General features: G+C 37.2%; 1 protein-coding gene across 8 annotated transcripts in view; it reads left to right on the top strand.

Moving 5' to 3' along the window:
* TAOK3 (TAO kinase 3) overlaps positions 1 to 24,345 on the top strand; it is a 210,017-nt gene that overhangs the window by 109,919 nt on the left and 75,753 nt on the right. For 7 of the 8 annotated variants that reach the window (XM_078337406.1, XM_002753065.4, XM_009004753.5 and 4 more), the window contains 6 exons: positions 2,321 to 2,392; positions 3,458 to 3,559; positions 7,515 to 7,560; positions 8,904 to 9,000; positions 11,350 to 11,463; positions 12,929 to 13,020. Coding sequence is in view for 7 of the 8 variants with exons in the window: in XM_002753065.4 (XP_002753111.1) it covers positions 2,321 to 2,392; positions 3,458 to 3,559; positions 7,515 to 7,560; positions 8,904 to 9,000; positions 11,350 to 11,463; positions 12,929 to 13,020 (523 nt within the window). In the remaining variant the exon portion in view is untranslated. The remainder of the gene's footprint in view (positions 1 to 2,320; positions 2,393 to 3,457; positions 3,560 to 7,514; positions 7,561 to 8,903; positions 9,001 to 11,349; positions 11,464 to 12,928; positions 13,021 to 24,345) is intronic. The other variant, XM_078337405.1, reaches the window with a different exon arrangement.

Here is a 24,345-nt window from a genome sequence, read left to right as displayed (position 1 = left end):
TTAACCTGACTTTATCAATGAATAAATTCCAGTCTTTTACTTCAGACCCACTGTGATAGCTTTATTCGTCCACAATGATAATAATATCACAGCAGCAAAGTAGCCTACTTACATCAGGGGCATGGTCCAGGTACAGAAGTAATCTTAATGTCTTATATTTATTTTTATGAAAATTTTAAGAAAACTAATAGTTTTAAATATTTTAAGTAAGTTGAGGCCAGGTGCAGTGACTCACACCTATAATTCCAGTACTTTGGGAGGCTGAGGCGGGCAGATTACTTGAGGCAAGGAGTTTGAGACCAGCCTGGCTGATATGGTGAAATCCTGTCTCTACTACAAATACCAAAATTAGCCAGGCGTGGTGGTGGGCATCCAGAATCCCAGGCTACTCAGGAGGCTGTAGTGGGAGGATTGCTTGAGCCTAGGAGACAGAGGTTGCGGTGAGCTGAGATTGTACCACTGCACTCCAGCCTGAGTGACAGAGCAAGAGCCTGTCTTTAAAAATTATATATATATCTTAAGTAAGTTGAGAGAAAAAGACTATGACTTGAGTTATTAATGGTTTTCATTTGTACTTTCAATAAACTGTCATTTGGAGTATGGAGAAGACAAGTAGACATAATTATGATACAAGGCGACCTCTATAGATAAAAAATACACATATATATATACATAAATGTAGGTATTTATATATGTAATACAATCTTATAAGTAACCCTAAAAATGAAAGTCCCTCTTAGGATTAATCTTACTTTCTGCTGTACTGTTCAATACAATAGCAAGTAGGCACATGTAACTATTCAAATTTAAGTTAATTAAAATTAAATTAAATTTAGAATTTACTTTCTCAGTCACACTAGCCACATTTCACATGTTACTCTTTTGGACAATGTAGAAATAGAACTGTTCCATTGTCATAGAAAGTTCTATCAGATAGCACTGCTCCAGGAATTATCATTGATATATATTCTGGTATAAATTCTTTTATAATTTTTCTACACATATACTCACATTATTACTATTTTGCAAAAATCAAATTCTGCTTTACAATTTGTTTTTTATAAAAACATTTTAAACATCTTTTCATATTGCATTGCACATAGATTACCTCATTCCTTAAATGGTTATTTCATTATATGACCATATTTATTATTTTAACTGGTTCTCCATTGATGCACAGTCTACCAAGTGAACCAGTATGGATATTTTGGAAATATGACATTTTTCGTTCTATTTGATATGTTAAACCCTAATCATTTTTTGTATTACAATCTTTCATGAATACGGAAAAGGATACAGAGAAACTACACATTAAAATGGGAATGGAAATGTCTGTTTAGCCTATCAGAAACTGAAGCGTCTTTGAACTGTAATACTGCAGTGTGAAGATACTTTAAAAGTCTCAGCTAGGCACGATAGCTCATGTCTGTAATCCCAGCACTTTGGGAGACTGAGGCAGGTGGATCACCTGAGGCCAGGAGTTCGAGACCAGCCTGGCCAACATGGTGAAACTTCATTTCTACAAAAAATACAAAAATTTGCCAGGCATGGTCGTGGGTGTCTGTAATCCCAGCTACATAGGAGGCTGAGGCAGGAGAATCACTTGAGCCCAGGAGGCACAGGTTGCCGTGAGCCAATATCATGCTGCTGCACTCTAGCCTGGGTGACAAAGCAAAATTTTCATCTCAAAAAATAAAATTAAATTGAAAAGTCTCTATCTGCCTGGGCACAGTGGCCACACCTGTAATTCCAGCACTTTGGGAGGCCGAGGCAGGCAGATCAGTTGAAGTCAGGAGTTCAAGACCAGCCTGGCCAACATGGTGAAACCCCATCTCTACTAAAAATACAAAAAAAAATTAGTTTGGCAAGTGGCGCATGCCTGTAATTCCAGTCAAGTACTTGAGAGGCTGAAACAGGAGAATCACTTGAACCCAAGAGGTGGAGGTTGCAGTGAGCTGTACTCCAGCCTGGGTGACAGAGTGAGACTCTGTCTTAAAATAAATAAAATAGGTCAGGTGTTGTGGCTCATGCCTGTAATCCCAGCACTTTGGGAGGCCAAGGCGGGCAGATCACCTGAGGTTGGAGTTCAAGACCAGCCTGACCAACATGGAGAAAACCCATCTCTACTAAAAATACAAAAAAATTAGCTGGGCGTCGTGGCACATGTCTGTAATCCCAGCTACTCGGGAGGCTGAGGCAGGAGAATTGCTTGAACCCGGGAGGCAGAGGTTGCAGTAATAAAAAATAGTCTCTAGTCAAATATTTACGTTAAATTGGCTGAAACATCATTAATTCTTTTTCTTCTATCCTCTTAACACAGGCTACAAATGCTCACACCAACGAGGTGGTGGCAATTAAGAAGATGTCCTATAGTGGGAAGCAGACCCATGAGGTAAAATAGAGACAGTTGTGTACCTAAACTGAAATAAACAAGTTAGTGTGAAATTTAAAAAATTATTTGAACTTTTTTTGAGCACGATTTTTTTTACCTTCTTGTGGGGCAAATAACAGTTCCTGGAGTTTTTTCATGTTATTTTTATAACTCCCATACAAATGTGTGAACATTCACAGTTATTTTTAAGAAGGCCAAAATTCTAATCTAGCTCAATCAACTATTTTGCATTCTAAGTGAGGTGGCTCAGGCCTGTAATCCCAGCACTTTGGGAAGCCAAGGCTGGAGGATCACTTGAGCCCAGGACCTCAAGACCAGCCTGGGAAATATGGTGAGACCTCACCTCTACAAAACGTCAAAAAAGCTAGCTGGGTGTGGTGGCATGTGCCTGTAGTCCAGCCCGTAGTCCTCCCAGCTGAAGTGGGAGAATTACTTGAGCCAGGGATGTGGAGGCTGCAGTGAGCCATGATTGCACCATTGCGCTGTAGCCTGGGTGCCTGAAAAGAAAAAAAAATAACTATTTTGCAGTCTAGAACATGGGTATATGTAATGGCTTTTTTGTATATATTTTGGTGATAGATTTGTGTTTACATGTATTCAAACTAAAGAAATAGCATGTTTAGGCTGGGTATGGTGGCTCACACCTGTGATCCCAGAATTTTGGGAGGCCAAGTAGGTGGATCACCTGAGGTCAGAAGTTCGAGAGCAGCCTGGCCAACATGGAGAAACCCTGTCTCTACTAAAAATGCAAAAAAATTAATGGGCATGGTGGTGCACAACTGTAGTCCCAGCTACTTGGGAGGCACAAGAATTGCTTGAACCCAGGCTGCAGAGGTTACAGTGAGCCAAGATTGTGCCACTGCACTCTAGCCTAGGCAACAGATCAAGACTCCATCTCAATAAAAAAAAAGAGAGAGAGAGAAATAGTTTAAATAGCTTCTTCATTTATTAAACATTTACTTTATATCCATTTACAATAATATAAATAATATTATGTATGTATACTTGATAGGAAATACTATTTTCAGTTTGAAAATGAACATGTTTCCTTTCTGACTTCAATAGAAATGGCAAGATATTCTTAAGGAAGTTAAATTTTTACGACAGTTGAAGCATCCTAATACCATTGAGTACAAAGGCTGTTACTTGAAAGAGCACACTGCTTGGGTAAGTCAAAGGACCTCTATTCCTTTTACTATTGCTTTTTTTTCCTTCTTTTTCTATTATCTCTTTGATTTGTAAAAGTATTAGTCCCGTTTCTGTTCCATTTAACTTTTGTTATCAGTGTTTATTAACACTTGTTAATACCTTAGTGTGTCATATGGCATACATTCCATAAGATTGTGATATTTAGCCTATTGGAAATTCCATTCTATTAGCACTCAAAAAGAGATTGTGAAAAGTTGACATCTTTTTTTTTTTTTTTTTTTTTTTTGAGACCGAGTCTTGCTCTATCACCAGAGTTGAGTGCAGTGGCATAATCTCAGCTCACTGCCACCTCCACCTCCTGGGTTCAAGTGATTTCCCCTGCCAAAGTCTCCTGAGTAGAGACAGGGTTTCACCATCTTGGCCAGGATGGTCTCAATCTCCTGACCTTGTGATCCTCCTGCCTCGGCCTCTCAAAGTGCTGGGATTACAGGCCTGAGCCACCACACCCGGCTGACATCATTTTATAATTATTTATTTGTAAAAGTAAAAGGCACAGCCTTATATTCTCATCCTAGAATTTTTATCTTTGTCATTTCTTATTCTCCACTCCAGTTCCCCAACATTTGGAATTGTGCTTGATGTTTTCATTGCTGGGTTTTTTACCAAACAGTGCCCACCATATGATCAAAAAAAAGACTTTTCTGGGCCTGGCGCGGTGGCTCATGCCTGTAATCCCAGCACTTTGGGAAGCCAAGGCAGGTGGATCACGAGGTCAAGAGATCGAGACCATCCTGGTCAACATGGTGAAACCCCATCTCTACTAAAAATACAAAAAATTAGCTAGGCATGGTGGCACGTGCCTGTAATCCCAGCTACTCAGGAGGCTGAGGCAGGAGAATTGCTTGAATCCAGGAGGCGGAGGTTGCAGTGAGCCGCGATCGCGCCATTGCACTCCAGCCTGGGTAACAAGAGTGAAACTCCGTCTCAAAAAAAAAAAAAAAGACCTTTCTTCCACTCTGTCATCTTAGTGTGAATTTTATGTATATATATATATATATATATATATATATATATTTTTTTTTTTTTTTGAGACAGAATTTTACTCTTGTTGCCGGGGTTGGAGTGCAGTGGCGTCATCTCCACTCACTGCAACCTCTGCCTCCCAGGTTCAAGTGATTCTTGAACCTCAGCCTCCCAAGTAGCTGGAACTATAGGCACACACCACCACACCCAGCTAATTTTTTGTATTTTTAGTAGAGATGGGGTTGCACCGTGTTGGCCAGGCTGATCTCGAACTCTTGACCTCAAATGATCCACCCATTTCAGCTTCCCAAAGTGCTGGGATTACAGGCATGTGCCATTGTGCTCAGCCCTTAGTATATTTTTATATGGTTGTATTTCCAGTTTTACTTTGGAACATTAGGTACATTTAGGGCATGAAAATGTTATCCTTTCTAATTTATCAAATTGCACATTCCTACTTAAACTCCAATTTAACTAGCATTTATTGGTTACCAGGTACCAAGTCCTTTCCTGTATGTGATCTCTAATTAGGGAATGGAATTTTTGTTCCCAAATAGACTATCAAACAGTGTACTAAACATACACATTTCTGTTCAAGCAACTCTTGAGATATGTAGAACTATTGCTTTCATTCCAAAAATAAGAAATTAATCAAAGAAGTATCTCATTATCTAGAAATCCGTTCTCTGGCAATCTCAGCTGCCTTGAAGGAGTCAAGAAGGGGATTTCAAACAGGCAGAATAAATGCTACAAAATCCAAGTGCTAAAATCTCATGTGTTTTAAGTCTTCAGAAAATCCTCCATACTCTTGCTTGAAGCCCATTTACTCTTAGATTATATAGACTGTTAATAAGCTTGGCTACCTGGTTTCTAACTACAATTGATTTGATACACCAATTAGAAAGAGCTCTAAGGAACTGAGCTGTTAGAGACATGCATACAAACAGGCATAAGCATAATTTGACCACACGGAAAGTCAGGGAAGCTAGAAAGCAGACCTAATAATTTAAAGGCAGAGCAGCTAGAGCCACTTAGTGTCAGGAGCAAACAACCTGTTCAGGTGCCTTTGTGTTATAGAATAATAGGGGAAAAAATATTTGTGACAAAAATGCGTAGTTTTTAAACATGTAATTTAAAAAATATAATGCAACTATAAACATATTAATTCCATTCAGTTTTTAAGTTCTATATTGATATTTCATATGCTTGGTTTAAGGAAGTTACGTATGCATATTCATTTACTTTTAAAAATTAGAAAATTATGTGATAAAATTTTGAAATACTTCCATGAAAATTGACTAAAGAAAAAGTAGGCTGGGCACAGTGGCTCATGCCTGTAATCCCAGCACTTTGGGAGGCCAAGGTGGGTGGATCATGAGGTCAGGAGTTCGAGACCAGCCTCCTGACCAACATGGTGAAACCCCATCTCTAAAAAAAAAAAGAAAGAAAAAGTAGGGGACATAAAGGCTAGTGTTCATTATAACATTTACTCATGTGGAATCTTCCATTTTATAAGAAGAAATAAGATTAATGTTTCTGAATCTGTTTGTTTTTAATGTCAAGCAGAAAAGTATAATAAGGTATTTAAATTTTAAACTTCTGAACCTCTCATATTGTTCTAAATTATTCCAGAAATGCAAGGTACATAGTATATAAATATATAAATATAAAACTATAACATATAAGACATTATTATATATAATATATAACTGTTATAAGTATATCTAATGTAATTATATTATATATTATATAGACATGGTATACTTATATTTACAATATTAATATATTCATGTTATATATCTTGATATTGATATATTGATATTTAAAATATATACCTATAAAAGTATAATAGTTTCTAAATTTTTAACTTCTAGAATTCTCATATTCTAAATCACCTCAGTAATGCAAAGTACATAATCCATACAAATATATTTTCACATTAATTTTTTTAATGAAAGGAACTAATATGTCGATATTGGTTACATCTGGTTGATTGTAGGAAATTTATATTTCATAATGAGCATGTACTACTCTTTCAAATAACAAAATAATAATTTGTAGGAGTGTGGATGCTTGCATGTGTGTGTGGAGATTGGTTGCTAAGCCCTAATAGTTTTGACTTTGATTATAAAGCAATAGTATGGACACCTAAAAAATCTAGGATAAGAGTAAAGAAACAGGTTTCTCATTTAGAAACCTTTTAGAAAGGCTTTTAGAAAGCCTCCCCAGATGGCAAACCCAATAACTATCAATAGCTTCCACCTCTTGAGTTCCAGCGATTCTCTGGCCTTAGCCTCCCAAGTAGCTGGGAGGACAGATGCAAGCTACCATGCTCAGCTAATTTTTTGAATTTTTAGTAGAGACGGGGTTTCACCATATTGACTAGGCTGCTCTCAAACTCCTGGCCTCAGGTAATATGCCTGCTTCAGCCTCCTAAAATGTTGGGATTACAGGCGTGAGCTACTACACCCAGCCTATCAATAGTATTATAATATAAAGTGTGAAGAAAAGGAATTTACTACTTATTGACTTATTTTATTTAACTGGTATAACCCCAGTATAGATTTTACTGGCTCATGTATTTGTTTGCCACTTTCTAGGTTACAAATTTATAGTACAACCTAGTCTCCTGAGTTCTTTTTGAAATAAAGTAGTGAAGGAGTTAATAAATAAATTGGCAATCTTGGTGTCACCATGTATAGTAAATATTTCTATATCTAGTCCCCCAATAATCTTTAGGCCAATTCCAAGCAAGAAATAATAAAAACTGAGATGATGAAAATTATAAAAATCAATTAGTGCCAGATGACCAAAATTCACTCCAAGTTCAGGTAGGTCAGAACATTTATTCACCTAGTATTCTTAGTTTCTTGGTTGGTTGATTAGTTGGTTTCAGCAGTTTTTTAAAATTAACTTTCATTACTCTGAATATTATTTTAATCTCTTACAGTTGGTGATGGAATATTGCTTAGGCTCAGCCTCTGATTTATTAGAAGGTAAGAAAGAAGGAATTATACTGTCTGCTTTACTTTGATCAGACTGTTTTCTACTGCCATACTAAAGAGTAGTTTGGGCAGTCTAATTGAATGATGGCTTGGACTTTTAGGGTTGTGTGGATAAGCTATGCACACTTCATCTCTTCAATGCCATTGAAAGTGTCTGAGTGATGTTAGCAGTCTTCTTCCTGTTTCAGTTCATGACCCATCCAGGGCAGGTACTACCAAAATGTTTGTCTAATGTGATATGGTATGTGTAGCCAAAAACATATTCATGGGTATATGTGAAAAAGAGGTGGATATTCTCATATTATATTGATATTAAACCCTTTTAGAAATCTTGACTGACCCGGTTCCTCTCTGCAGATGCTACTATAAACAGAGACTGTGTTAAAAATTTACATTAAAAAAATATCTTGAGCCAGGCATGGAGGCTCACACCTGTAATACCAGCTACTGTCCGAAAACAACCTGACCAACATGGAGAAACCCTATCTCTATGAAAAATACAAAATTAGCCAGACGTGTTGGCAGATGCCTGTAATCCCAACTACTTGGGAGGCTGAGGCAGGAGAAAAGCTTGAACCAAGGAGGCGGAGGTTGCAGTGAGCCAAGACCGTGCCATTGCACTCCAGCCTAGGCAATGAGCAAAACTCCATCTCAAAAATAAAAAATAAAAATACCAACTACTTAGGAGTCTGAGATAGGAGGATCACTTGAGCCCAGAATTTCAAGGCTGCAGTGAGCTTTGATCACAACACTGCACTCCAGCCTGGGTAACAGAGTGAGACCCCTGTCTCAAAAAAAAAAATTAAATCACTGTTTATTTCTTCTTTTTTGTTTGTTTGGTGTTTTGTTGTTGTTGTTTAGACACAACTGTTGATTTCTGAATAGAAATTGCTTATTAGCTGCTTTCACAAATAATGAAAATCTGTAGTTTGAAGGAATAATTAAAGATGGCTTTGTGGCAGGGGAGAATAATGTAACCTAGAACACTCCAGACATTTAAAATGCTGGAAGGGACTGGTTGATTTGGACCTTGTTAATTGGAATCAGTGTGACTTGGCTTGCAACTGACAAGTAAATTAACTGCATCATTTAAGGAATATCAGGCTTTTTTTGTTTTGTTTTTGTTTTGAAGGCTCATTTCTGTTTATGTGCTTGGGTTTCCTCTTACCTGATCACTTATTCTCTTCTATAGAAGATCTGTATCCTATATATTTAGGTGACTGTGTTCCCAAATTGTCTGTGAGAAAGTATGTAACTCAGTCTGGTATAGTTGTATAAAATAAAATGAGGAATGAAACTGATCATCTGCTGACTTTTATTTTTTCCTTCCTCAGTTCATAAAAAACCACTTCAGGAAGTAGAGATCGCCGCCATTACTCATGGAGCCTTGCATGGACTAGCCTACCTACATTCTCATGCATTGATTCATAGGTAAGATTAGAGACCAGTTATATTTCATTTCAGTTACAGGACTGTCTATTCCAGGAACCTTGGAAATTAGTCCATACTCCAGTTTTTAGGTTGACTAAACATTCATGGGAAGCAAATAGATTGCTGCTTCTGGGTATGAGGAGTAAAGTTGCCAGAATTTAGCTTCTATCTCCTATTCTCTCCTATGTGTCCAGAATTATATCATCTTTGTTCAGTAGGTAACTATTCTCCAGGCTGAGTGTTACAGGGAAATTTGAAAAAGGGCCCAGCAATCTTTAGATACTGTGTCATGAAGAAAAGAAATTTAACCTCCCTTGAATATATTTATTTCTTAGCAGAGTTATTGTCCCTTTCCTATTATAAATAACAAGATAGTCTTATATAAATATATGCTATTTTATAACTTTGAAATATTTCGCATTTTTATAGTTTGTATGGATACTTAGGAAGATACTATCTTTACTGCATTTTGGCAGGTGAAGAGACTTAACTTGCCGAGAGTTTCGCAGAATTTGAGTAATATATTAAGGATTGAAACTCAACTTTCTTGACTCCTATTCTAGGGCTTTTTTCTACCTTGTTTTTTCTCTACCACAACACACCACTCTCCTCCCTTCAACCTCCCTCCCTCCATTAACTTCTAGAGAAAGATGTTACCAATCTTTCCTTTGCTCAATAATGAACTTTTAGTGCAGTTACATTAATGAATGGGGAGAGGAGTAGTGAAATTTTAGGTAGGTATAAAGAATCTGAGATGGCTCACAAATGAAAGAAAACAACTGGCATTTACTAGGAAGAAGTGAAACTATTAGGTCATGGTTCCTCTTTTGCTCCTGTTTTAATCACCCCAGCGTAGCCATGACCACTTACGGGTACCACAAAAGCAGAACTTCCTCAAGATAAGCAGACCAAAATCCTGCTGGGAATTAAGGACAAAGAGTGAACCTAATCATGTTAATAAATGCTGATTAAATAAAATTATCATAATGTCTATGGGTCTGACAACTTTTTAAAAATATATGTCTTTGGTACCAAGATGTTAATACTGCTGCCAACTTGCTTGTGATAGTTCTGCCTGCTCTCATTTAAAGCCACAGTTCAGTTTTTTTGTGCCATTATTACCTTAATCTGCATATTAACTTAATGTTTTAGTCTATATTATACTTTATCTTCTGTAGTATGTGAAACAATTTGCTGAAGAGACAAAAATCTTATAAAGAATGTTTTTTAAATTTAAAACTAAATACTATGTTTCATATTTTTATTGTTTCAATTTAAAAGGTAGTTCAGTCTCCTAACTGAAGATAGGTAAAGAAAATATATTTTTCTGTTGTGAAGAAAAATAAATAATGCATTTTTTTTTAGTTCTGTGTGCCAGTGCCTAATGTCACCATGAGGAAGGAAACTGAATTTTCAAGGGAAGTTTTTATAAAAGTTATTTTGAAGTATTTGAACCTTACCATTTTCAGCTTGACATAAATTTTCCTCATCTTCTCTGTTTTATCTTTTCGCTGACCATCAACTTCCAATTCATGGTTTCTAGTGCTCATTACTCCTCATGCCTTTTTTAAAAAGAATAAGGAATACATCCACGTCTTCTCATTCTAAGTTACCATACCAAAGAATGAATTTTTAAATTATATTTTTTAAAACATTTTGCTCTATAATTCATCTACTAGCTTTAGTAGTAACCACATGCAATTCTTTGTAGTAATACAGTAGAAATGCCATTTCCTAACCCCTAATCCATGTTTGTTTTGATCTTTCAGGGTCTTCTTTTTACTGTACAGAGTTATTTTTAAAATAACACCTTCTATATAACATATACCTCAAATGCGTTAGAGTTGCAGTTACAATTAAAGGCAGAGTAAAGGGTCACAGGCAAGAAAGAAAAGGTATGTGTGTAGTTGAGGTTTATTGGTAGGTAGTCAATACAGAATTGTTTAGGCTCCAAAAATGTCACATAATTTGTAAAAGCAGTTACAATTGGCACCAATTTTCTCAGCACGGGGAAAACTATTGATAACTAGATTTGGCCTTTAAGAATATGCTTTTATAAGGGTAGCAGCTGAATAGGTTTCCTTGTCTGCCATGTCTGCCTTTTTTCTCATGGTATTTCTTCCCTCTGAAGAAAGCTCTACCTTTAAGTAATTACTATGACCTACCTGCAAGTACACCCAGGAATCTGGGCCCCCTTACAACATGCAGTAATTACTAAATCTCCTTCTGGCTATCTGAACAAGATGTTTTTTTTTTAATAAACTTTTCGTCTTATTAATTGCATGCTCTGACCTATTCCATAATCAAAATTGAAAAGTAATTTTCTAACCCTTTTATTTTTTCCTATAGGGATATTAAAGCAGGAAATATTCTTCTAACAGAGCCAGGTCAGGTAAAACTAGCTGATTTTGGGTCTGCCTCAATGGCTTCTCCTGCCAACTCCTTCGTGGGCACACCTTACTGGTATGTAGAATTAGGAAGTATGACATAGTTTTAAAATATGCATACATGAACTCATGGTACTGGTTTGGCTTGGTTTTGTGACAATGTCTTACCAATGTCCCTCAAAACGAGATTTTATTTGAGAAGGATAGAAAACCCACTGGCATAAAAAGAAACACTCTGGCTTAGTATAAAATTTACAGTGACTTTAAATTGTGCAATTAAGGTTGGTGTCACTGTACGTAAACTGAGCAGGATTATCAACATGCTGACCAGCTCAGGTTTTCGATTTCATTTGCAGTTTCTTTTGAACTTTTCTCTTGAGGCAAAGCCTCCACATAAGGACAGGGCAGCTTCTTTTGCCTGACCAGCCAACAAGCAGAGATGGTACCTTTCAGTGAAAGAAATCCAAGTTCTTGTCCTTGTTGAGTTCTCTGATAGGTTACCTAGCTTGGCAGTCTGGCTCAGAGTTTTTCACCCTATTTTTTTCCAGATTCTTTTCCTTCCTTTCACAGGCACATTGGAATTTCATTATGCCTTACAAAGTGACTTAGATCTCTGCAAAATTACTTGCCTACTAAAAAAAATCAGCTAGTCTTTGAAATTTTTTCTATCACCAAATAACATTTACCAAGCAACTGATTACACATCATAATAGAGCAGTTCTTTTCAAAGCATATTAAATCGACAGGGCCCTTGCCTTCCTAATGAAGCTGCATTATGGACAAACAAGTAAAGTAACATCCATTACCACAACCTGGGGTTTTTTTTTTTTTTTGTAAGTTTTAGTATCTTTGGAACAGCTGATTATATCACTTGATATGGTTCCATAAAGTATTTTTTATGTTGTTTAATTATTTTAAAAGAATATAGCCAGATGTGGTGGTACATGCCTGTGATCCCAGCTACTTGGGAGGCTGAGGCATGAGAATCACTTGAACCCGGGAGGCAGAGGCTACAGTGAGCCAAGATGGTGCCACTGCACCCCAGCCTGGGCTACAAAGTGAGAATCTGTCTCAAAAAAAAAAAAAATTATTTCCTGCTTTATTTAATTACTTTAAACAATATGAAAAATACTTTCTGAAACTATGTAAAGCAATATAATCAAAAGCTGTTCCAAAGTAATAATTTATTTAAGTATTTTATGTATATTAATTCTTTACAAATTTCGGTAAAGTTGCTATGAGAATTCTCTCCATTTTACAGGTGAAGAAACTGATGTACAGATAGGTTAAGTAACTTACCTAAGATCAAACTGATAGTAAGGAGTGGAGACAGTCTTTATTGAAAATAAGTATTGTGTCATGTAAATCACCAAGTAGATTATATTTTGAAGTGTTTTTCAAAATTATTTGTGTAAGGAAATAATACCTCTATCAGATAAAATTTCAGAATACCCTTAAGAAGAGCTATTTCATTCAATTACTTTACTGGAGAAATTTTGTTTTTAATCTACAACTTGGATTTTGTACCTTATGTTTGGTAGGATGGCTCCAGAGGTGATCTTAGCTATGGATGAAGGACAATATGATGGAAAAGTTGATATTTGGTCACTTGGCATCACTTGTATTGAATTGGGTGAGTAAAGAGTTGTTTTCATTGTATTTTTTAAAATTGTATTTTGCAGATGAATTTTCATTGTATTTTAAGAATCACTTCTTATGATTAGGAGTTATTCATCTGGCTATTTAATGAGTTACTGGTATATGTGTGCTAGACAATGTGAGTTTATTATATATTTTTTATGCTCTTTCATAACACAGAAGATTGCTTTCTCTCTGCTACATTTTCATGTTATTAATTTTTTTTTTGACAGAGTCTTGCTCTATCAAGCTGGAATGCAGTGGTGTGATCTCAGCTCATTGTAACCTCCGCCTCCCAGGTTCAAGCAATGCTCCTGCTTTAGCCTCCTGAGTACCTGGGGTTACAGGCACCTGCCACCATGCCTGGCTAATTTTTGTATTTTTTTTTAGTAGAGATGGAGTTTTTCTGTGTTGGCCAGGCTGGTCTCAAATTCCTGACCTCAAGAGATCTGCCTGCCTTGACCTCCCAAAGCTCTGGAATTACAGGTGTGAGACACTGTGCCCAGCCTCATGTTATTAATTTAATTAAAGGAGTTGAAGCAGATATGGCAGTTAACAAATAGGATACAAAATAGTATGTAGTAATATATGAAAAATATCCATTCTCCATTCTATGAATGATAATATATGTCCTACCTTTATGGGAGTTTTCATTACCTTAATTTATACTCCAACTTGTATTAGGGAAATCTGAAAAAGTAATAGAAAGTTTATCAGGGATCTGATTCTGAAACTGTATTTGACCCATGTAGAGCACAACTGTGAAGAAAACTTTGTGTTAGAGGATACCTCAGCCATGAAGTTATTCCCCAAATACTGTTGCAGTTATCTAAAATTGTCTAAAGTGCCATAGAATCTCTCCTTTAGTTGCATATTTTGAACTTTAATATATCTTAAATTTAACCTTATCCAGTGGTAGACTGGTAAAGTTAACAGATGAATCTCCTATGGAGAGGGGAAAAGGTCTTGATTTGTAGCTTTGCCAGTTTCCATGGTGTGAATACTCCTGCTATAGCCAGTGCTCTTCACTCAATGTGAAACTGGGGAAAGATGCACACAATGGTCTTTCCAAAGCCAGTATGGGCTAGCTACAGCATAATACTGCCTTTATCTAGATATTTTCATTAATTTTAAATTAAAAATGTTAAACTTTTAAAAAATCAGTTTTTAAAAAAGTCATAGGACCAAAATTAGCTAAAACAACTTTGAAGAAATAGAATTTGGACAGAAGAATCACTACCCCAAATCTATACCATAATCATTAAATCCATACAGTATTGGTGCGGGGAAAGATTAGTATCTAAGAGAACAGACTAGGAAACTGTAGTATGAGTCAGATTTTAGTAAAAGACAGAGAAGCCATTACAGATCAATGGGGAAAAAGGATGGCTCATTTGATAAATAATACTGAGAAATTTGTTAATTATATGATAAAACTAAAACTGGATTCCTAGCTATATCATACATAAAAATAAATTTCAGATTGGTTAAATGTCCAAAAGTAAAAAGCAAAACTTTAAAACATTTAGAAGAAGCCCCAATGCCTCAGTTTTCTCATCTGTAAAATAGAAATAATGATAGTATTCACTTTGTGGGGTTGTTATGAAGATGAATTAATTAATATCTATAATGTGCTTAGAACATGACCTGGCACATAATAAGCACTATGTGCCAGGCACAGTGGCTCACACCTGTAATCCCAGCACTTTGGGAGGCTGAGGCAGGCAGAGCACCTGAGGTCGGGAGTTCAAGACCAGCCGTACCAACATGGAATAACCTTGTCTCTACTAAAAATAAAAAAATTAACCGGGCATGGTGGCGCATGCCTGTAATCCCAGCTACTTGGGAGGTTAAGACAGGAAAATTGTTTGAACCTGTGAGACAGAGGTTGTGGTGAGCCGAGATTGTTCCACTGCACTTTAACCTGGGCAACAGGAGCAAAACTCCGCCTCAAAAAAAAAAAACCCAAACAACCAGTAGACATATGAGTAAGTGCTATGATTAAGTGAAGCTGAGGTAGGAGAATCACCTGAACTCAGAAGTCAAGACTGCAGTGAGCCATGATCACTCCACTACACTCTAGCCTGGGTGGTGGGAGTAAGACCCTGTCTCAAATAAAAATAAAAAGAATATCATTAAGCAATTCATTGAAGAGGAAACCTAAATCGACAACAAACATCCAAAGACACTCAGCCTTGTTAGTAATCAGAAAAATGCAATTTGAAAAAATTTGACATTTATGAGATTGGCAAGAGTGTCAAGTCTGCTAATAATTAATTTGGAGAAGCTGCTAAGGAAACAAGAACTCTGTATGCATACACACTGGAAAATGTGTACAAGGGTGCTATTGCTTTTCTAGTAGCCAGAAAAGGTAGAAATAGCCTAAATTTTTATCTAAAAAAATGTATAAATAAATTATGGAATACTGTATAACAGTTAAGAATCAGCTGGATATACATGTATCCTCATGGATAAATCTCAAAATCATAATGTTGAATATTTAATGAACAAATAAAATTACAAAAGCACAGGTACAGTATGATGCCAGTTATGAATATTTTATAAGTTCTTTTATATATTATTAAAACTATATACTGGCCAGGCGCAGTGGCTCATGCCTATAATCCCAGCACTTTGGGAGGCCAAGGCAGGTGGATCACCTGAGGTCACGCATTTGAGATCAGCCTGACCAACATGGCAAAACCTCGTCTCTACTAAAAAATACAAAAATTAGCCAGACGTGGTGGTGCACATCTGTAATCCCAGCTACTTGGGAGGCTGAGACAGGAGAATTGCTTGAACCTGGAAGGCAGAGGTTGCAGTGAGCCAAGATTGTACCATTGCACTCCAGCCTGGGCAACAAGAGTGAAACTCCATCTCAAAAAAAAAAAAAAAAAAGGTACATCTTTACTAATAAAACATGAGAATGCAGTTGTAAAGATATAATTCTAGAACAGTAAACTTTCTGGAGAAAGGAAGGCAAATAGAGCTTTAATTACTTTCTTTTTTGTTTTGTTTTGTTTTGTTTTGTTTTTTTGAGACAGTCTTGCACTGTCACCCAGGCTATAGTTTAGTGGTGCGCTTTCGGCTCACTGCAATCTATGCCTCCTGGGTTCAAGCAATTCTCCTGCCCCAGCCTCCCAAGTAGCTGGAACTACAGGCATGTGCCACCACTGCCCAGCTAATTTTTTTGTATTTTTTTTATTAAAGACAGGGTTTCACCATGTTGGCCAGGATGATCTCGATCTCCTGACCTCATGATCAGCCCACCTTGGCCTCCCAAAGTGCTGGGATTGCAGGTATGGCCACCGTGTCAGGCCTACTTTCTTATTTTTTTTGAAGAAAAAGAATCTGAAACAAATATGACAAGATTATAATAAATTGAAATGATAGATATCTGTTATAATCTGCAAAATTTTAAATATTGAATAATTCAACTTTTCAAAAATTAGAAATAAATATACAATCCTTTGGGGGCGAAACTACTCTGTGCATAGCATAGAGTTAGCGGTATGGAGTAAGATTTAGAATTAAACACCCTGGATGTGAATCTTGGCTTTACCAGCACTTAGCTGGCAGGACAACTGTGGATGGCTGCAACATAATTCCATTAGGCATTCACATAGTCCAGGATGCAAATGATACCTCCTCGAGCTGTGTAACATGTTGATTCTGGCTGTGTGAAATCAGATGATTTTGTTAACTTCCCTAATCCTCAGTTTCTCATCTAAGTAAAAATAACAATGCATATATCATACATTTCTATAGGCTTCGATAAGATAACTTAAGTATTTAACTAACATAGTACCTGGCATATAGCAAGTGCTCAATAAGAGCTAATTGTATTCATATATAGGATTTTTTTTTGTTTTTGTAACTTATATTTTAGGCCATGTAAAATTATGCTACTTTTAGAGGTCATAGTACCTCTAAAGGGTCATAACTGAGGAGTTGCTACTATGATCTTATTTTATAAGTAAAATATAAAATAAGTGATATTTTATTAAAATAAACCAAATTTTATTTATAACACTGAGAGCATAGTAGCAACTCCTCAGTTATGACCCTTTAAGAGAATGTGCCACCTGCATTGAACTTTACAGTTAGTGCCTGCTCATGGTTTTGACAAGATTTTTTCTTACCAAAATCTTTCTGAAATGTGACATGGATTCTACCCTTTCCAGTCTTCTTCAATGAAACAAACTACGTATACCCTTTTATGATGATTTAAGATCATCAGCAGATCAGATTTTGTACCGTGTAGATGTAAATGACTCAAATGTCAACAGTAATTGACATTGGACACAGGTACAGATCCCAGGAGATACCTTAATATCCTCTCTTAAGACAGCCCCTTATATGTGCTTTCTGATTTTACATTCTTATAAAAATGAATTGAAATATTTATAACTACATGCTCTCTATATCACCCTAACTTTGATTGCATTTTATAAAGAAATGATTTATTGAATTAAAGGACAAAGTAGGCTTCTCCCAAATTATCTGATTCTCTAACACAGCTATTTCTGCAAATTAATAGGTGATAATATCAAATTGTGCTAAAGAGCATAGACTTTGCAGTCAGATAAACTTCAGTTCTCATTCTGCTTCTGCCATTTTGTAGTTGTCTGACTTCGGTCAAATTATCTCCAAGTCTGTAAAATCTTTTTTTTTTTTTTTTTTTGAGATAGAGTCACACTCTGTCACCCAGGCTGGAGTGCAGTGCCACAATCTCGGCTCACTGCAACCTCCACCTTCCAGGTTCAAGAGATTCTTGTGCCTCAGCCTTCCAAGTCACTGGAATTCAGGCATGGGCCATGATGCCCAGTAATTTTTGTATTTTTAGTATAGACAGGGTTTCACCATATTGTCCAGGCTGGCCTTGAACTCCTGGGCTCAAGTATACCACCTGCCTCTGCCTCCCAAAGGGCTCAGATTACAAGGGTGAGCCACCACACCTGGCCTCAACTATGTAAAATTAACATAAGAAGATATTCTGCCATGTGGTGATTGGATTAGATGAAAATTTAATTTAAAGTGCTTCTTATTACATCTGGTATATAGCATGTGCTCAGCAAATGTTAAGCAGTATCATAATAATCCTGGGTTATAGGGCATTTCATCCAGATTTTTAATCTACATTTTAACATCTCTCTCTCTCTCTCTCTTTTTTTTTTTTGAGAATGGAGTCTTGCTCTGTTGCCCAGGCTGGAGTGCAGTGGTACAATCTCGGCCCACTGCAACCTCAGCCTCCCGGGTTCAAGCGATTCTCCTGCCTCAGCCCCTCCAATAGTTGGGACTACAGGCACCTGCCACCATGCCTAGCTAATTTTTGTATTTTCAGTAGAGATGGAGTTTCACCATGTTGATCAGGCTCATCTCATACTCCTGACCTCAAATAATCCACCCACCTCGGCCTCCCAAAGTGCTGATATTACAGGCTCGAGCCACTGTGCCCAGCCCATTTTAACATCTCTTTAACACTAGGAGGCAACATGGTAAAATGCGCTGAAATTTCAAATTGCTGAGAGAGTAAATGATGTTAAATGTTGTCACAACAACAAAAAATAGTAACTATATGAGGCGATGGACAGGTTAATTGTGATTATCACTTCACAATGTATATGAACATCAAAACATCACAGTGTGCACCTTAAATACATACAATTTTGTCAAAAACAAGGAAATAAATTTTTAGCAGGGGAGTTTCGCTCTTGTTGCCCAGGCTGTAGTGCAATGGTGCAATCCTGGCTCTCCGCAACCTCCACTTCCCAGGTTCAAGCAATTCTCCTGCCTCAGCCTCCCGAGTAGCTGGAATTACAGGCATGTGCCACCACATCCGGCTAATTTTGTATTTTTTTAGTAGAGACAGGGTTTCCCCACATTGGTCAGGCTGGTCTTGAACTCCCAACCTCAGGTGATCCACCCACCTCGGCCTCCCAAAGTGCTGGGATTACAGATGTGAGCCACCATGCCTGGCTGGAAATAAATTTTTTAAAGTAGGAAGTATTTTGTAGGCAACAGCCTCTTTTTTTGTTTGTTTTGTTTTGTTTTGTTTTATTTTTGGCAACAGCCTCTTATAATTGGCAGCATTTTTTCTATGTTATACATATTATGAAATAGTGGTGAATATTAAATAGTAGTACACCTTACTGTCAATGACATCTCAGACTCAAAGAAATGTGAGAGTAGATGCTCAGTAAATATTCACAAAATAAAATTATTACCAAGGACATTTAACTTCTCAGCATCAACAGTTACTTAAAAATTGTTATATCCATAATGTAATAAGTCATACAGGTACCTCTTTGACAGCCTTACTATACATTTTCATCTCCCTAGCATTAATATTGTTAATGAACAAGTAATAGAAGGATATTTTTTTACATGCAAGACAAAGGTTAAACTGTTTTAGATACACTCTAAGGAATGATTTTTCTATTTTTTTGTATGTTTGGGGTATAATGAAATTGTAGCCATTAATACAAGTAGTATACTTTTAAGTTGTACTTTTTTTCTTTTTTTTGAGATGGAGTCTTACTCTTGTCACCCAGGTTGGAGTGCAGTGGTGCAATCTTGACTCACTGCAACCTCCACCTCCTGGACTGAAACGATTCTCCTGCCTCAGCCTCCCAAGTAGCTGGGATTATAGGCACCCACCACCACACCCAGCTAATTTTTGTATTTTTAGTAGAGATGGAGTTCCACCATGTTAGCCAGGCTGGTCTCCACCTTCTGACCTCTGGTGATCCACCTGCCTCAGCCTCCCAAACTGCTGGGATTACAGGCGTGAGCCACCAGCGCACCTGGCCTAAGTTGTACTTTTAATATCAAAATTACATGGAAAGTTGTGGATAGTCCTGTCTTTTGTTAAGATATCTACCTTACATGATAGTTTATTATCCCTTTTTTTATGTTATCTATCTCTTCTATAATAGTGTATGTTTTTTAAAAACACCCTAATCTAGAAGTTAAATTGCTGAGATGGCATCAGCAAGCAGGATGATGATAATGCTACTGGCACTGTCCCTCTTTCCTAAAGATCAAAAGCTACCACTCTTAAGTAGTTAAGCCTGTTTTTTAGAAATTATCTTTTACTAAATTGATCTCCTGTTGAAAGAACTAGTTAAAACTCTTGGAGGTTGAAATTGTACCACCAAATACTTTAATTTTCAGGATTATATTTAAGAAAAGTTAATCTTGGTTCTCTTCTGTTTAAACTACAGGCATTTAGTTCACCAGCAAAAGTTATGGTAGAAATTGGCAAACAGTCCATCGACATTTTTCAGGGAATGATTGTGTCCAGAAATAAGTTCTCTAGGAAAAAACAAAACACAAACATAAATGTTATAGTTTCTCTGCCTGGAATTTTCTCCTTCTACATTAGCCCCTTACAGTTTATCTGTTAATAAATGAATACCTTGATCATTTTTGGGAACAAGGAGTTATAGTTAGTCTTCTAAAGCTTTTTCTTTTCATTTTGAAATACTAGTACTATCTATCTTAACATGTACAGAGTTATTGAAGAGGTACCATGGCCTAGTAGGAAGAACACAGGCCTTGAGTCTCATAGGATTGGGTTGAAATTTCAGTGTAAATACTATGTGACTTGGTTTCATTATTTAGCCCAGCTGAACCTCAGTTTCTTCAGTTGGGAAATTGGAAAAATAATACCTATCTTGCCAAGCTATTGTGAGAAGTATGAATCTCATATACAACATGCCTAAGGCAGTGAGTGCCTAACATATAGTAGGAATTCAATAAATAGTACCAATTATTTTGTTATCATTAGTTATTATGGTTGTCAACCGTATTTGTTCATAAGAAACCTTACGGGCTGGGCACGGTGGCTCACGCCTGTAATTCCAGCACTATAGGAGATCAAAGTGGGCAGATCACTTGAGGTCAGGAGTTCTACAGCAGCCTGGCCAACATGGCAAAACCCTGTCTCTATTAAAAATATAAAAATTAGTCAGGTGTGGTGGCACACACCTGTAGTCACAGCTACTTGAGAGGCTGAGGCAGGAGAATTGCTTGAACTCAGAAGGCAGAGGTTACAGTGAGCCAAGATTGTACCACTGGGTGACAAAGCAAGACTGTCTCAAAAAAAAAAAATAAATAAATAAGAAACCTTATGCCTTTTCACATTGTGTTTATCTAAAGGTAGGCATATTCTTTGATTTTCCTTGGTAAAATTAAACCCAGTAGACACTCTGATTTATATTATTTTGTTTTTTAAAATCTTTTCATTTCAATAGCTTTTAGAGTACAGGTGGTTTCTGGTTACATGGATGAATTATATAGTGCACCTGTCACCTAAGTAGTGTACATTTTACCCAATACATAGTCTTTTATTTTACACCTCCTCCTACCCTTCCTCTTCTGGGTCTACAGATTCCATTGTATTACTCTAAATGCCTTTGCATATTCATAGCTTAGCTCCACTTATAAGTGAGAACATAATGGTGTTTGGTTTTCCAATCCCAACTTCTCAGAATAATGGCCTCAAGCTCATTCAGGTTACTCCAAAAGACATTATTTCATTACTTTTTCTGTATGAGTAGTACTCTATGGTGTACATATACCACATTTTCTTTATTTACTCATTGGTCAGTGAACACTTAGGTTGATTCCATATCTTTCCAACTGTGAATATGGCTGCAATAAACATACATGTAGGTACTCTAATTTAGTATAATCTTTACCAAGAAGAGCAATATCCAGAAACTTGATTGAACTGACCTTCCTGAACCTTGATCTTACATAACAGAGATAGATCATATACAAAGACGTGATCATTGTCTCTAAGTTAAAGGAAAACTACTGTTTTCTTCTTTTAATGTAGTTAGCTCAGCATGTTTATGCTTCTACCTTTTTCCTTTCATTTAAGAATATTTGTATTTCATCCTTCCCTCTCTTTCTCTCCCTGTTTCCTTTTTCTTGCTGATTTTATGCAAAGGGCTAGCCTTCTCATCACTCTTTTTTCAGGTTTAATCCTCATTTTAATAAAGTTTTCTAGCAAAAAAAAAAAGAATATTTGTATTTCATATCACAAGGTGACTTCAAAAGCACTCCTAATTCCTGTTCTGCTACATATGTAGAAGAAGCTCTATTCAAACTACTGTATTTGGCTGGGCACCATGGCTCACACCTGTAATCCCAGCACTTTCGGAGGCCGAGATGGGTGGATCACCTAAGGTCAGGAGTTTGAGATCAGCCTTGTCAACATGGAGAAACTCCGTCTCCACTAAAAATACAAAAATTGGCACGGTGACAAGCACCTGTAATCCCAGCTACTTGGGATGCTGAGGCAAAAGAATCTCTTGGACCTGGGAGGCAGATGTTGCAGTGAGCCCAGATCATGCCACTGCACTCTAGCCTGGACGACAGAGGAGACTCTGTCTCAAAAAAAAAGATAAGATACAAGAAAAAACAAACTGCTATATTCTACAATAAGTACTGACAAACTTTCTGTGAAGGAACAGATAATAAGCATTTTAGGCTTCGGAGGCCATTCAGTGTCTGTCATAACTACTCAACTTTGCCATTGGAGCATGAAAGCAGTCATAAATAATACATTAATGAACAGGCATGGCTGTGTTCCAGTAAACTTACAAAAGCAGTCTAAGAGCTGAATTTGGACCATGGGCAATAGTTTGCCAGCCCTTGCTCTGTAGTATTCTGGCTCAGCAGTGAGCCTTGTCACCATTGCTCAGAAGATTTATGTATTACATCTAGCAAAGACTTGAACATAGATGAGCTCACTTAAAGCTAATACTCAGAGAATACTTCCCAGACCATAGAGCTGTCCCATGAGTAGAGTACCTTTGCATGTATTTCTCTATTAGAGTTATTTCTTCTACCATCACATGGTCAGCCATTTTTCCTGCTTGTTCATGGGCAGAATGCTTGCTACTTACAGGCCTTCTCATTCCTGCTTCAAATCCAATCTCTGCCTTTTATTGCATTGGGTTTTGTTTTTGTTTTTATTCTTTCATCCTTTTCTTTTTAAATTTGTTTTTTTATTTCTTTAGTCTCCTTTCCCTGCTATTTTGCTGTTTCACCTATGCAACTCAGTGTTCTTCTGAGAAGCTTGGATTTTTTTTTTTAACCTTTTGCCAGTAAGTGGGAGGATTCTAGTCCTTCTAATAGTGGGTGAAGCCATCATGTAGTATCTGTCATAAGCCCCAAGTCTTAGTCTTCTCAGTCATTGTTGACAGTTTATTCTGTGCTTTAATTTGCCTCATCTCCGTTCGCTTATTTAAAAGTATTTGGGGGCACCTGCTGTGTACCAGGTGCTATTCTCAGCACTGAGAATGCAGAGATGAACATAGTAGACATTGCCCCTGCCCTCGTGAAGTTTGGCAAAGAGGACACATATTAAATAATTAGGCTTGGCACAGTGACTCATGCCTCTAATCCCAGCACTTTGGGAGGCTAAGGTGGGAGGATCACTTGAGCCTGGGAGTTTGAGACCAGCTTAGGCAATATATTGAGACCTCATCTCTACAAAAACCTTTAAAAAATAGGCCAAGTATGGTGATGTGTGCCTGTAGTCCCAGCTACTAGGGAGGGTGAGGTGGAAGGATGGCTTGAACGAGAGAGAGAGAGAGAGAGAGAGAGAGAGAGAGAGAGAGAAGAAGGAGGGAGGAAGGGAGGGAGGGAGGGAGGGAGGGAAGAAGGAAGGGAAAGGAAAGGAAAGGAGGAAGGAAGGAGGGAGGGAGGGCGGGAGGAAGAGAAAAAGGGAGGGGTAGAGGGAGGGAAAAAGGGAGGGGTAGAAGGTGGAAAAAAGGAAGGAAGGGAGAAAATAAAGAATTATGCCAATAGGCTGGGCACAGTGGCTTATGCCTATAATCCCAGCACTTTGGGAGGTTGGGGTGGGCAGATCACTTGAGCCCAGAAGTTTGAAACCAGCCTAAGCAACATGGCAAAACTCTATCTCTACCAAAAAAAAAAAATTAATTGGATTTGATGACACATGCCTATAATCCCAGCTACTCAGGAGGCAGAAGTGAGAACATCACCTGAGCCCAGGAGACACAGGCTGCAGTAAGCTGAGATGCATACTCCAGCCTGGGTAACAGAATGAGACCCTGCTCAAAAAAAAAAAAAAAAAAAGAAAAAAAAAAAAATATATATATACACACACACAAACAATTGTGGTTGTGATATGTGGAAGAAAGGAGAAAATATAATTTGCAGTGACAAAAGCTAATAGGAGATCTAGTCTGAGAGGGCAGGGAAGGTTTCCCTGAGGAAGTGATTATAAACATATAATAAACCCTGAATAAATACTTATTAAATTAATGTAAAAATGAAA

This window comes from Callithrix jacchus, chromosome 9, assembly GCF_049354715.1.
Source record: "Callithrix jacchus isolate 240 chromosome 9, calJac240_pri, whole genome shotgun sequence".
In the NCBI taxonomy this organism is placed as follows: Eukaryota; Metazoa; Chordata; class Mammalia; order Primates; family Cebidae; genus Callithrix; species Callithrix jacchus.
The sequence above is the reverse complement of the archived record's forward strand: the minus strand, read 5'-3'. Positions and strand labels throughout refer to the sequence as shown.